We start from the raw sequence: 13,614 nt of genomic DNA, 5'->3' as shown, positions 1-13,614 counted from the left end.
GTTTTAGAGTCGATACGGTTTTGGGTTTGAAGTCAGGAAGATAGTTTTAAGTCTTTCTGCCACTTCTGGGAAATTTACTGTTTCATGGGCCCTTTTGGCAGTTGTGAAGATTAATTTACTCCTCAGAACGGCATTTTTTAAATCATAAAATCAAATAGGATTTAAAAAAAATTTTTTTTAAATTTAATAGCCTTTTATTTACAGGATATATGCATGGGTAACTTTACAGCATTAACAATTGCCAAACCTCTTGTTCCAATTTTTCACCTCTTACCCCTCCCCCCCTCCCCTAGATGGCAGGATGACCAGTAGATGTTAAATATATTAAAATATAAATTAGATACACAATAAGTATACATGACCAAAACGTTATTTTGCTGTACAAAAAGAATCAGACTCTGAAATATTGTACAATTAGCTTGTGAAGGAAATCAAAAATGCAGGTGTGCATAAATATAGGGATTGGGAATTCAATGTAATGGTTTTTAGTCATCTCCCAGAGTTCTTTTTCTGGGCATAGCTAGTTCAGTTCATTACTGCTCCATTGGAAATGATTTGGTTGATCTCGTTGCTGAGGATGGCCTGGTCCATCAGAACTGGTCATCATATAGTATTGTTGTTGAAGTATATAATGATCTCCTGGTCCTGCTCATTTCACTCAGCATCAGTTCGTGTAAGTCTCTCCAGGCCTTTCTGAAATCATCCTGTTGGTCATTTCTTACAGAACAGTAATATTCCATAATATTCATATACCACAATTTATTCAGCCATTCTCCAACTGATGGACATCCATTCAGTTAAATCAAATAGGATTACAAAAGAGCAGCTTTATTGAAACACAGTGATCGCAATGAAAAATAATAATAGCAATAACAAACATACAAGTTGTAGGATTTGCTTTTTTCTAAGATGAACAGGACTCTGATGGAGCCTTGATTTTCTAATCTGCAAAATGGCGAACCATGTGATCTTGAAGATCAGTACTATGATTCCAAATCTTTAAAATTTATCTCACAGTCACATAAAAGGATTAACATGCTAGGCCTTTTTGTGGCCAAACATTTCCTCATCTACCAGGCTAACCTTCAGGAGAGGATCAATCTGAAGACTATTTTCAATGATGACCCACATCCAAATGTGGATAATATGGAGCAAATGTATAGTCAGGAAAAAAAGGTGGATTAGTCATGTATCCAGACTAAAGAATAACAAATAGACTGCCTGAATGCTTCATTACTACCCATAAAATGCAAGATCTTCTGCGGAGAATCCATGGGACTATGAAGAAGCATCTCGGAGGGAGAAGGCATATCATCTGAATAAATGGACACAATTACATGTGTGATAACATAAAAAAACAGAATTATCAGCATTAAATGAATAAGTCTAAATGTGGGAACGTAAATATAGTAATCGTTTCTGATTGGGATTAACGTATCTTTTTTTTGAAACCTCTGAACCAAAACAAAATTTTTTTTTAATTATAAAAATCTCAATTTAATGTGTTCAAATATCCCCCGGGTCCCTAAACTCTGTCTTTTAAAGTCTATATTCAAACTGGAGGGAAAGAATGAGAAATTTGGGAACTTGAGAAAAAACACATTATTACCACCTCTCATTTATGATGCAGAAAACATTTTCCCCCAGTTTTTTTTTTTTTTTTCCCTTCGCCTTAGAGATTCTGAAGTATTGCTCATTCAAGACTGAAGCTACAACAAAGTTAAACAGTGCAGATCGACGTCTGGTCCTTGCCAGACTTGCTGAAGAAGTCTAAGGGCGGCTTGCCGTCCGGAGCCCGTTCCTCAGGGAGTTGCTGGGGACGCACGAGGCAGGCGGAGAGCGGCCGGGGATATCGGGGCACGGCTCATGCCGCCGGGGCGGCCGGGGACCCACGCTGCCGGTGAGGGCTCTCGCTTCATGCACAGATCAGGAACGAGCGGGCCAATTAAGAGCACACATACACGTCAGCCCCGTGAAGCCCGAGTCCACAGCCTTCCCAGGAAGCCGCGAGCATGTTTACTTTGCAGCCCCCCCCCCCCCCCCCCCCCCCTCCGTGAGAGCACTATCCCCGTCGGAGAAACGACGCCGGGAAACGCCAGGGGTGCCCCCCTCTCTGCGGAGCCGGCACGAGCGAGGGGCCCCGGTTTAAATGGGGCTGTTACGGCCCCCCCACTGCCCGGGCTCCGGGCTTACATCTGCAGGCCACGGGTCTGTGCTGTGCGTGTGCGCGAGGCAGGGCGCGGGGCTCTGGCGGCGATGGGGGGTCTGAAAAGGACGAGGTGACCTCAAGCCGCCTCGGAGACAGCTTCTGCCCGAGTTCTGCACAAACGAGCCTCGCACGCTGTCCCGGGGTGTCGCCGGCTTGCCGAGCAGAGGCAGCACGCGCCGCCGATCAAATAGTCGTAGCGAGGATTCCTCCCGGTGCCTGGCCCCGTTCCCCACCCCGGGACGCTCCCTCCCCCCACGCTCTGCGGGTCTTTCCAAGGAGAGAGGGGAGAGCCCGGCCTCCTCCTCTGCCCCTCCCCGGCTCCAGGCCAGGTGCGCCGGGCCGAGCGGCACGATTCCTCGAGTTCTACAGGCGGCGGCTCGCGCCTCGAGGTGGGGGTAGGGCCATGGGGGAGGGGGGAGGGGGGGAGAAGGAAAGCCATCGCGTGTGAGAGGAAAGGGGACGGGGGTGGGGGTGCCGAGTGGAGAGTGGGGAGTTCCTCGCTCGCGGACCACACGCTCTTCGGTCCAATCCGGAGCCAGCCTCGGGAGCTGTCGCACGCGGGACACGTCCAAGCGTTTGTTGGCAAGGGTTGCGGGGAGGAGAGGGGAGGGGGGAAAAGAGGAGAGAAGGGGGAAGGGAGGGCGAAAGAGACGAGTGTGGGGGTGACGCGCGGAGCAAGCTGGGAGTTGTAGTTCTCTACCCCCACGGCCATAGCCATTTTGTAGTCGGGGGACTACAACTTCCAGGAGATCAAGGGGACAATTCTAATGCGCCCCGGTAACAAGCGGCTCTCCCCTGGGGCGGGGGGCTCTGTGCACGCGCTGTGGGCTGCCCGGCTGCAGGTAGATGCCAGAGCCGTGGCAGCAGCTCCAGGTTGAGCTTTGCAGTCCGGGAGACAAGCTGGGGAAGGGGAGGGGAAAGAAGGGGAGTGGAGGGGGGAGGTGGAGCGACAGAGCGTGCCATGCAGTGAGCGAGGGAGTATCTTTCAATTCCACACCCGGGTTCGGTGTCGGAGAAGCGCCTTGCAGATTGTTTAGAAGCTACTTGTAGAGTTCCCGTCGACCTCTTGGCTACAGTGTCGGGGGTCTCCTCTGTTTTCCTCGGGAGGCTTTCAGTGCTGCGGATGACGTGTGTTTCGTGGTCTTGCTGAAGAAGTTTTCGGCTGGGGTGCCGGTGGGCAATTGCCTGAGGATCCCTAACTTGTATAAAAGCAGAGTCCATTTAAAGTTGGGCTGGAGACCGACTCTCATTGGTTAGGGTGCTCGGAAAAAAGAGACGCGGTGCAGCCCTTGCTGTGGGGCTGCTGCTGCCTCTGCCGCCGCCGCTGCTGGAGTTGACTCTTCTGGTCTCACTGCTGCTGCAGCATAAACGTGACTTCCAACATTTTTATTTATCTTTCCTTTTCCTTTTCCAAGATGTAACTACAGATCAGACACTAAGGACCTTCACGTTTTGCTGATGTAGTTTTTGGAGGAAAAAAGGGGGAGTGAAGGGCGTCGGTTTTTTTTTTTTGTGTGTGTGTATGTGTGTTTCGGGGGAAATTTTCCATTATGAGTGTTTTACTAAAGTGAAATTTTTTTTTTGTCTGCTTCGTCTTTGGCTTTTTTTTTTCTTCCCAATTTCGGATTTATTTAGAGGCGAATCTGGCTTTGGGGGAAGAGGAAGAAAAGTCGGATTACAACCATCACCAACAACAATAAAAACCACCAGGATATTTTTTGCAAATTTCTGACGGCTTAAATTCATGAAGCAATTGTCCCCTTTTGCAATCAGCATTTGGATCTCAGAATGAGCAAGGAAAGACCCAAGAGGAATATCATTCAGAAGAAATACGTAAGTGTTCTTAACAACACATCCTTTGACTTGCAGTTTTAAGCAATGGTTGTGAATGTCAAGTTTATAGATAATTCTGCTGCTGAAAGGTTTTAAATTCAGGGTCCGATAAGGCTGTTTCTTTCTTTTCTGAGAGAGGGATTTTTCGAGCAAAGTCTTGTCCAGTCTGGTTACAAAAACACATTGGTGTAGAGATACCCCAAGTGAATAAATTGACCTCAAATGACACAATCATAATCTAGTTTTAGATGAAAGGCAAAGCATTTCGGCGTTGCTCGAGGGGGTTGCAGTAATGTAACTAAACTGCATTCTCAAGCGGATTTGTCTATTGCACTTTGCATACAAATGAACTATTTTATTATTATTTTTTTAAAAAAACTGAACTGTGTGGTAAACCCTTTAAGTTGAAATCGAGTGTCCGATTATGGCGATCTTGTTCCTTGCACTGCCACATCAAATTTAATGTATGTGGTCGTTTTGCTTATCTGGTTCGCAATAGAAACCAGTTGGGATTCGTGTTACGGTGAATGCATTTGTTGGGATTGACTTTAATAATGGGGCAATGGATTAGTTTTGTTTAAAAATTCATGATTTCCAGTTTTAGGGGAAAATAGGTAAGACCTAATGCTTGTAAGTGTGTGCATGTGAATGTATGCAAACTAAATAATTTCACTATTTTAACTGGGCTTCCGTAATTGGGTAATCTTCAAAGATTTATGTGTGGGAATAGTTGTATATTTTGTTGGTAAAGCCGCATTTTGATTGGCATGAGGAGTGTTTTTGTTTTTGTGTGTGGTGGCTTTTTTTTTTAAGTGGGGGGGGGGAAGGGAGGGAAGAAGGGAGACCTAGGGATTAGCCAAATAGGCACTCGAGCGATTGGTGATTTATCTTCATGCTTAAAATGAGAGAACCCATTTTTAAAAGACCACATCAGCATTCCAAGTGATGCAGTGTTATAAGAAAGTTTTAGATGGAGACGCCAAATTTGTTTCCATTTTCTTTTTTTTCTTTTCTCTCGCCGTGTGAGGTGACCTTCGGGACACTACCTTTTAAAAAAAAAAAGGGACTTCATTTCATGGAAAAGCCAAATGACTTCTAAAGAGTTAAACATCTTAAACTCTTTAACTATGCTGGGAGTACGAGGAGGTTGAATAATCAAGTGCAAGTTAAAGCTGTTCTCTAAAGAATTTACGAATTAAAAATACATCCGCATTGCAGAGGACTGGGTAGAATGGAGAAGACTATAGTTTAAAACTCTTGCTTGGAGGCTCAACCTTGTCTGGGAGACGTCTCAACGCGTGCTTGCCTTGGATGCATTTACAAAGCAAATTAAATTGGGGAGAACTTAGAAGGTAGGGAAGAAAAAAAAGGAAAAAAAAAAAAAAACAATTCAACCACCCTTTGCTAAGTTCCTTTGGTTGGATTTTTTTTGTTTGTTTAACTGTGAACAATGTAGCAACCTAACTCTTGTGATGTCCAGACAGCTTTTCAATAAACTAGTGGCCGAGCCGGAGTTAATGCTCTTGTGTGCCCCTCTCTGCGAGCCCCGATCTCCTGGGCTTCCAGTGTTCCTCCGTGGGAGAGAGTGTGTGTGGGTCTGGAGGGGAGAGGAGGGGGCGGATGGCTCTAGAAGGAAAGGTTTTCTGTACTGACAGCCGCCTGATTTGACGGCGTGCGAGCGCGCCGCCGCGTGCACGGTTTCTCGTGGGGAGGAGGGGTCGAGGGTGGGGGAGGGGGGACGGATGCGGATTGGGGGAGGGGGCCGCGCTCACGCACAACTGCAGCGAGTAACCGACACGCACGCAGATTCGAGCATGGCGGCCGGGGCCCACGGTGGCGGCCGCGGCGGCTGTCCCTGCTGTCCCTGCCCTTGGGCTGCGGGCGGCCGCCGGACCTCGCTCGCTGCTCGGCCTCTAGACCGTCGTATAAACACGCTAGCGAGCAACAGGTTAAAGCCGGCGAAACGTCAGTGCGGGTGCCCCCCCTTCTTTGCCTCTCCGTCCCGTCCCCCCCCCCCCCCCACTCCTTCCTCCTCCCGGATCGTGAACACTCCGGGCCTGGGCCGCGTTCTGCTGTCATTGTGACGTCACAAAGGGAAGGGCTTGGGTGGAATCTTTCCCTCCCTCCTTCCCGGTGACGTTAAAAAGTAAGGCGGGAGGTTCCAGCCGCGTCGGGGGCCGGACTGGGAGCGGGGGTGCTGGGGTGTGGGGTGGGGAGCGGAATGGAGGTGCGCGCGGCCAAGGGGCGGCGGCGGCTGCTGCTGCTGCTGCTGCTGCTGCTGCGCGCGGCGCTGCCGCCTCGTTCGCCGCGGGCGTGTGGTGGGGGGCGGCGTGGGGCATGGCGCGTGTGCCATCCCTCCGAACCCCGGCGCCGCCTTCCTAGTGTGCTCCTCGCCAGGTGAGGGCACCTGCGGAGCCGCCGACCCGGAAGCCCGCATCCTGGGCCTTTCTGCCTCTCTCCGCTTGGGGGGGGGGGCCTCCTTCCTGCAGAACGGTTACTTCTTTCCATCCCAGGCCCCCGGATGGATTGCACTTATCGTGGTAGTTCTGTTCCATTACCGGTTTGTCTAAAAAAAGAATGGAAACTTCCGCCCAATGAAATCTTTGTCTTTGTTGGGTTACAGACCTCGTTTCTGCGGGGTGCTGTTGGGCTGGTGAGGAGGGTCTGCTTTCTAGGACTTGCAAGCAGTGGGGGCTGGGGCGGGGTGAGGGGAGGAGGGAGCCACATAGTACCTTTTTTGGGGGCCCTAACCGAAAAGGTTTTTTACATTAGTGGGTCTGGGGACCGTGACAGAATTGACTTTCTTACTGTCTGCTCATTTGCTCTTTGGTTCAGCTGCTTGGCCAGAGTGACTGCACGAATTTGGGGGGGGGGGGGGGGGGGGGGGGGGGGAGGCAGTTGTTGGTTTGTAATACTTTGTATTTCAAAGACAACCTTGAGAAGCTCATCAAAGCATATTATTGCAAGCCTAAACCATGCAGTTTTAATTGTGCTGGGCACAACTCCCGATGCAGTGTCTTTAAGCCATGAACGATTTGCTTCCCAATGCCCTCATCCACTTGGACTTTTGGAAAAAACAAAGAGTTGGGTATTTTGCTGTCTAGGCAGTTTCTGCTCTTCAGCTTGCTTGGTAGAGTTTGCTGGTGGACAGTTCCTGATCCAAAAAGTGTCAAGTTGCCACCATCCGTCTTAGTGTCTCCTGCCTTTAATATTGTCCTATATTCTGTATGCTTCATAATCAGAATGAGTTGTAAATGAGTGCTTCTGTCACAATAGGATAATTTTTTCTTCTTACAAGAAAGTGTGCCTAATTAATTTCTAAATTAGCTCGTTTTTGATTTGGGCAGTTATTTGTTACTGCTTTATTGCTTTCTTGTCTTCATTGTGTCCACCTAAGAGCAAGCCCTTTGATCCTCTTCCTGTTTAGTGATGATAATAATAGGTCACATTTATACAGCGAAAGCTTTATCTTCATTAAACAATTTGATTGTTACAACACTACTCGGTGAAATGCTCTCATCATTTCCAGTTTGCTGGTGAGGAAACTGGTTCGGAGTTTGTGATTTGTCCAGGAACGATAATCAGTGTCAGCAAGCCTATAATTAAATAAAGAAACATTCTGACTTTAAATCCATTTCTTCCATTGGGCCTTGTCAGGTTATATTTACTTCTTTCACCCAATTTCTAGATGGGGAAAAATGAGGTACAGACAACTTGTGACTGTACATTTCTTAGGGTTTTGCCTTTTCCTTGGCTATATATGATCTTTCTGCTAGATCTACTCTGCGGTGAGAGACTTGTGAATATTTGGATGTGAAAAGTCTAAAATGCGTTACTGAAATCAAAGAAAAATGATGTTTTGCAGCAATAAAAAGCAAAAACCTCAAGAATGTAATATTAAAACAGACCTCTACAGCCTGATCAAGGTTAGGCCTTTCTTTACACCAGACTAATAATTGACTTATAAGTCTCAATAGTCTTTTCCTTGCTTACTATAAGAGTAGTAATGAGACTCACACCAAGTGTAAAACCAGTAACCACTTCATTGCTGGGCCTGGGTTGTTAACTGTCTTAGTATTTTAGGAATAATATCAGTGTTAACCCTGGTGTAGACCTTTTCCTAAAGATTTTTTCAGTTTTCCACTTCCAGAATGATCTTTTGGAGAGTAGGACTTAATTGCATTTCTTTATTTTTATACATTTTACATATAAAAAAGACCAGGTTTTCTTTATGCTACATGTTCTTAAATAAGACATTTAAAAAGAGAAAAATCCATATTCAGGCTGTGGTTTATCCTTGACCTGTCTGAGGTAGACTTGCTGACCGGTTACTTACTTGAATAAAGAATGAGGGAGAGTCAGTAAGTAACACAGGGTAAATTTACACATTACTGTGTTTGTAGTTCCTTCAGTATAATAAGGGAAAACTTTTCCTGAAGTAAAAATTATTTGTAAGGTCTGCTTAAAATCACCCCATTTACTGATAATTCAGAAAATGAAACCTTAGAATTTCTTAGTTGCATAGTTTTAATCCTGTGGATGCTCTGTGGAAGTCAAGCTTTATTTAGCACCAACCCATCTGTCAAACTCAGTTTATACAAACTAAGTAGCTTGTAGTGGAACCAGAGGTGGGTGGGTGGAAACACTTGTTTCTAAAAGAATGGTCATTTAGGTATTCTTTGAGGTTGATTTGTCTCCAAGATTAAAGTTGCCGTGCGGGGTTGATTTTGGTAGAGCAGAAGAAATATTGGTAATTTCCTTCTGAAATTTGAAAATAATTGTCTTGATCTTAAGAGTTGCTTAAATGTTTATTGATTGATTGGGGGGTCCACTTTGTTATAGTTAGGAAGCATAATGTGTGTTTAAATACCAAAGAGCCAGGCTTTTGTGGTTAATAATCTCTTCTAAAATGAGCATAATTTCTTAGAGCATTTCCTCCAAACAACTCTTCAGTTTTCTACATGCCCTTCCTGCTCCCTGCTCCTTAACTCGAGCAAATTACAACTTCCCATGTGAACCCTCTCTGGCCTTTAGGCTAGATATTTATCAATGTAAATTATAATTAGCATTGCCCTTATTTCCATGTTTTTTTTTTTTTTTTTTTTCTCTCCCCCTGTATGTATATTTTGTTGTGACTCTTTAAGGTTATAACCTCCCAGGAGATTCTGAAACATCTTCTGCTGTCCAGCAAGTTCTACAGATTTAAAACTTGGTTAGATTTCTTCAGCTTCAGACAAGGGAAAAATGTATTTTGTGTGGGCAAGTCACAAAAGGCTTAATTGAATCTCCTCCTTGGGACAAGGAGGTGAACCTGGTTCCCTGATCTGCTGGAGTGGTCTGAATTCAATATATTCAAGTTGTAACAGGCATATTGATGATAGCTTGCCTGATAAAACTTATAAGCTATCTCAAGTTCAGAAATGCTAACCTTCTGGTGATTTGTTTTATCTTCTTATAATTGATGAAAACTGCCTACTCAGGTGTATCTCAGCAATGAGGTGTTAAGACTTAGGTTCAAGTCCTGTCTGACATCTCCTAACCATATTTGACCATGGGCAAGTGATGAAACTTCTTTATCAGCCAACGCAGTTCTGAGTGTGTAGTCCTGAGTTCTTGATTTGTATCAGAAGATAATATCTATGCCATTGGTTATGAATCTGGAGTCCATTAATCCTGGTTTATTTTTAATATTTTTTTGTAACTGTATTTGTCACCCTATTAAAACAGGATTCTCAGAAGGGGCCCATAGCTAGTACCTAATTGCAAAGGGGCTCTCTAGCTCATTGGTCCTCGGCCTATCTCTGTCTGGAGATGGGAGCAGGATCTGCTTAAGTGGCTCTGTAGAAGAGGTGGGAAGGTAGAAGGTAGACTCATTCCTCCCCCAGTCAAAATTATGTTTAGTTTTATTTGCCTTTCTTATTCCTTTTCTATATTAACTTTTGAGATGCCTACCCCTTGATGAAAGAAAAACTGTGGCTTGACTTAAAACATTTTTGAGTTGAAAAAAAGTCTTAAAGGTTTAGTTCAGTACACTCATTTTGCAGAAGAGGAAATTGGAGATCAGACAGCTCAAGTAAACATTTACTAAGCATCTGCCATGTGTTCTGCACCGTTCTAGACCCTAAGCATCCAAAGAAGGGCATAAGACACTCAGTTGTTTGGGAGCTTCTAATGGGCAACCCAACAAGCTATATGTGGGATAGAAAGGAAATCCTGAACAATGGGGAGGCACTAGAATTAAGAGGGGCTGATAAAAGCTTCTTTTAGAAGGATTTCCTTTTTAAAAGAAGCCAGGGAAGCTAGAATGAGGGAGCGCATTCCAGACACAGTTCCCGGAGCCTCAGAGATTGGAATATCTTGTTCTTGGAACAGCCAGAAGGTCATTGTCTCTGGATTTGAGGAGTCCCCATGGTGAGTAGTTTGTGTAAAACATAAGAAGACTGAAAAGAAAAACTTTATGGGGATAGATTATGAAGGGCTTTGTATCGAGCAGTTGATCACAGTTAGTGACAGAACAAGGCCTAGGACCCAAATCTCCTTACTTCCAAACTCTGTACCGATTGGTACTGCTAACTTTTTATTGAGATGGTGCTGCTTTCTTTCTGGGAAACCAAGTGTGTTGGAAAAAGTATTATTGAATTTGGAATCAAAGAACCTAAAATCAAATGTGATTTTGCTATTTCCTATACTTCTGTGCTGTTTGGTCAATTAGTTATCTCCAACAAATCTTTGTGACTCACTGGGATTTTCTTTGCAAATTCCTTCTCTAGTTTTTCAGATGAGGAATTGGGACAAACAGGGTTAAATGACTTACCTGATGTCACAGGGCTAGTAAGTGTCTGAGGTGGATTTGAACTCCCGGTCCACCAGAGTCCAGGGCTGGCACTTTATTCATTTTACTACCTAGCTGTCCTTATCCTTACCTAAATTATGTAAACTTTATGAGACTCAGTTTTCTTATCTGTAAATTGAGGGGATTATACTAATCCCTTAAATTCCCTCCTTCTTGCTCTAAAACTGTGATCCTCCATAGCTAGTCACTTGGAGTTATTCCTTCAAAAAAGTATGAGGTTTATTATTAATGAATAGAATTAACTCTTTATACCAGTTATTTCACAGGAGTTCTGGGAGGAAAGAATTTTAATGTTTATAAAGTGATATATAACAACATAAGGTGTTACTCCTTAGGTTACTGATTTCCTCTTGTCAGCTCTGTGAAGTAGGTGACACAAGGAATGTATTGTTTGTAGTTTACATATGAAGAAAACTAGTGTCAGAAGTGAAGTGACTTGCAGGGTCTGGCGGTCACGGCTGGATACAGCCTGTAGCTGATTCTTCAGGATGAGCCAATGGGATCATATCACCCCCTTGTTGGAGATGGTAATGCAGGAGACTCCCTGAAAGTGTCTTCTCCTTGCTTCTGGCTCTGCTGTTTAACAGAACCTTTTTAGAATTGGGATTTTGGTTTTGGGATCTTCAACAACAGTTTCCTTTGGTTGTTCATAGAAGAATGACTTGATTTCTCTAACTTTCCAAGCTCTTCCCACTGTATCAGGTAGTAGAGAGGCTGCCATCCCTGGTATGTGTGCTGGTACTTGCTGACCCCCTGGCCAAGAAGAGGTTAGCCAGCTGCTCAAATTGGGGAGGCACCTTAAACTGAGAACATGCATCTGGGAACTTATTGCCTCCTCCACATTTCCCTGTGGGAAAAGAGGAGGTTTTAGCTTTCTAAGATGACCACTGCCAATCTTGCCTTACACTTCCAATCCAGATTTTCTAGGCATTTTCCCCCAGTTCCCAATGCCCATTAACACCGAGTAGGTTTGTTCTGCAGTGGCTTTGGGAGGTCATAGGTTAGCTTCATAGAACTTAAATCTGGAAATATCTAGTCCTCTCTCTGATTTTACAGCTGAATAAATTTGGTATAAGGTTCCTCAAAAATCAGTCTCATTTAAAATAGTCTTGAGTTTCTGCTTGATCCTGGACTTTCTCAATTCAAACAGCCCTCTTGGTCAATTTTTATCTTAGGCTAGAACTCTGAGAAGTTAGTCTAAGGTTCAGATCTCAAGCTCCCTTCTCATTCAACCCTTTCCTATTCTCATTTGGGTGAAATCAAGTTAAAATGAACTTCCTGGATATATAAAGGTGAAAAGGTTATAAAGGTCAGCTTTAGTATCTGGTTTGTGTGGATGCCTTAGTCTTTGTCTTAGTGTCATTGTCTTAGTAAAGGAGGGAGATTTATGGACCTTTGGATTTCTATCAACCTGAAGTTTTTGTTTTTTTTTGTCAAGAGCTCTTTCTTCTCAAGTCGTTCCTTTGAGTCTCTAAATTTTGGGTTGAATCAAGAGACTACCACAGTATCCTTGGAATGAGTGCTGACTTTTGACCCCTCTACTCCTTCCTCAATTTTCCTTTAAGGCCTACCTCAGGCCTCAAAGCCAGGTTTGGAGTTAAACTGCTAATCACTGGGGTATCCAAGAAAGACACAAATTGTCTTGGCAGCAGCAGCAGGCACTGTATCTGAAAGGATTCATGCAGGTGAGATTTGAAGTGGAACCTGCTTCCAGGTTTAGAGTTTAGAGTATAAGCCAGAGAGAATTCAGAGTAGTAGATTGTTACTGGATCAGAGAGGGAAAAAAAAGGAAGCAGAGAATGGATGTGTGTGTGTGTGTGTGTGTGTGTTTATTTGATGCCAAAGGTAATGGGAAGCTGCTGAAATGTTCTTAGGGACTATTTGGTTCATCCTTCACATATTAGGAGAGTTAGGGAAGAGAAGCTATTTGTCCAGAGTCGCAGATCTAACTTGGGGTCAGATCAGGATTTGGTCTTTAAATTCCAGTTTCATTTGTTTTTCTTTCCTCCCCCTTCACTTCCCCCTCGCCTTCTATCTGGTGAAAAGTATTAAAACTCTTGGATTGAATATTGTTTCATATGTAATCAGATTCATTTATAACATCAATATATTGGCAAGTGATTTTCTTTCTGGCCATTCACAGCTTCCACTTTATTCTACAGGAGCTCAGCCTCCTCAGATTTTCCCAGAAGACTTTTGTCTGTAACTTGCCTCTCAGCCCTCCTAGTACATTCTTCCTGGTATCATACTTGTGAAATGCCTGTCTCTTCTGCCTCCCTCTGCTTTCTCTCTTAAGTAGACAGTATATATATTCTATTTGGGCAGGAATTTGTTTTGGGGGGAGGAAGGGTCCATGCTGAGATTTTTTAGGGAGGAAAGGAACAAGCATTTATTAAAGGTCTGCTATGTGCCAGGTCCTGTGCTAAGTATATTTTTTTGATTGATCTTTACCACAGTCTCATTATCCTCCCTATTTTGAAATTGAAGATGGTTGGGTAGTTCAGTGGGCTCAGAATCAGGAAGACTTTAGTTCAAAGATGGCTTCAAATACTAGCTGTGTGACCCTGGATAAGTTACTTTGCATTGTTTCCCTCAATTTCTTTATTTGTGAAGTGAGCTGGAGAAGAAAATGGTAAACCTCTTTAGTATCTTTGCCAAGATGATTATGGATGTTGGATAAACTGAAACAACTAAAGAATAGCATTTTGCAATTGAGAAA

The 13,614-nt window shown here is 44.2% G+C and overlaps 1 protein-coding gene across 1 annotated transcript in view; it reads left to right on the top strand.

Annotated features, from left to right (window-relative positions):
* Positions 1 to 3,172: 3,172 nt before the first annotated feature.
* The window catches only part of JARID2 (jumonji and AT-rich interaction domain containing 2), a 315,080-nt gene continuing 304,638 nt past the window's right edge, over positions 3,173 to 13,614 (top strand). The window contains exon 1 of the mRNA XM_012541631.2: positions 3,173 to 4,042. Within this exon, the coding sequence (XP_012397085.1) occupies positions 3,998 to 4,042 (45 nt within the window). The 5' untranslated portion in view covers positions 3,173 to 3,997. The remainder of the gene's footprint in view (positions 4,043 to 13,614) is intronic.

This window comes from Sarcophilus harrisii, chromosome 1, assembly GCF_902635505.1.
Source record: "Sarcophilus harrisii chromosome 1, mSarHar1.11, whole genome shotgun sequence".
NCBI lineage: Eukaryota > Metazoa > Chordata > Mammalia > Dasyuromorphia > Dasyuridae > Sarcophilus > Sarcophilus harrisii.
This window is presented reverse-complemented; position numbering and strand designations above follow the sequence as displayed.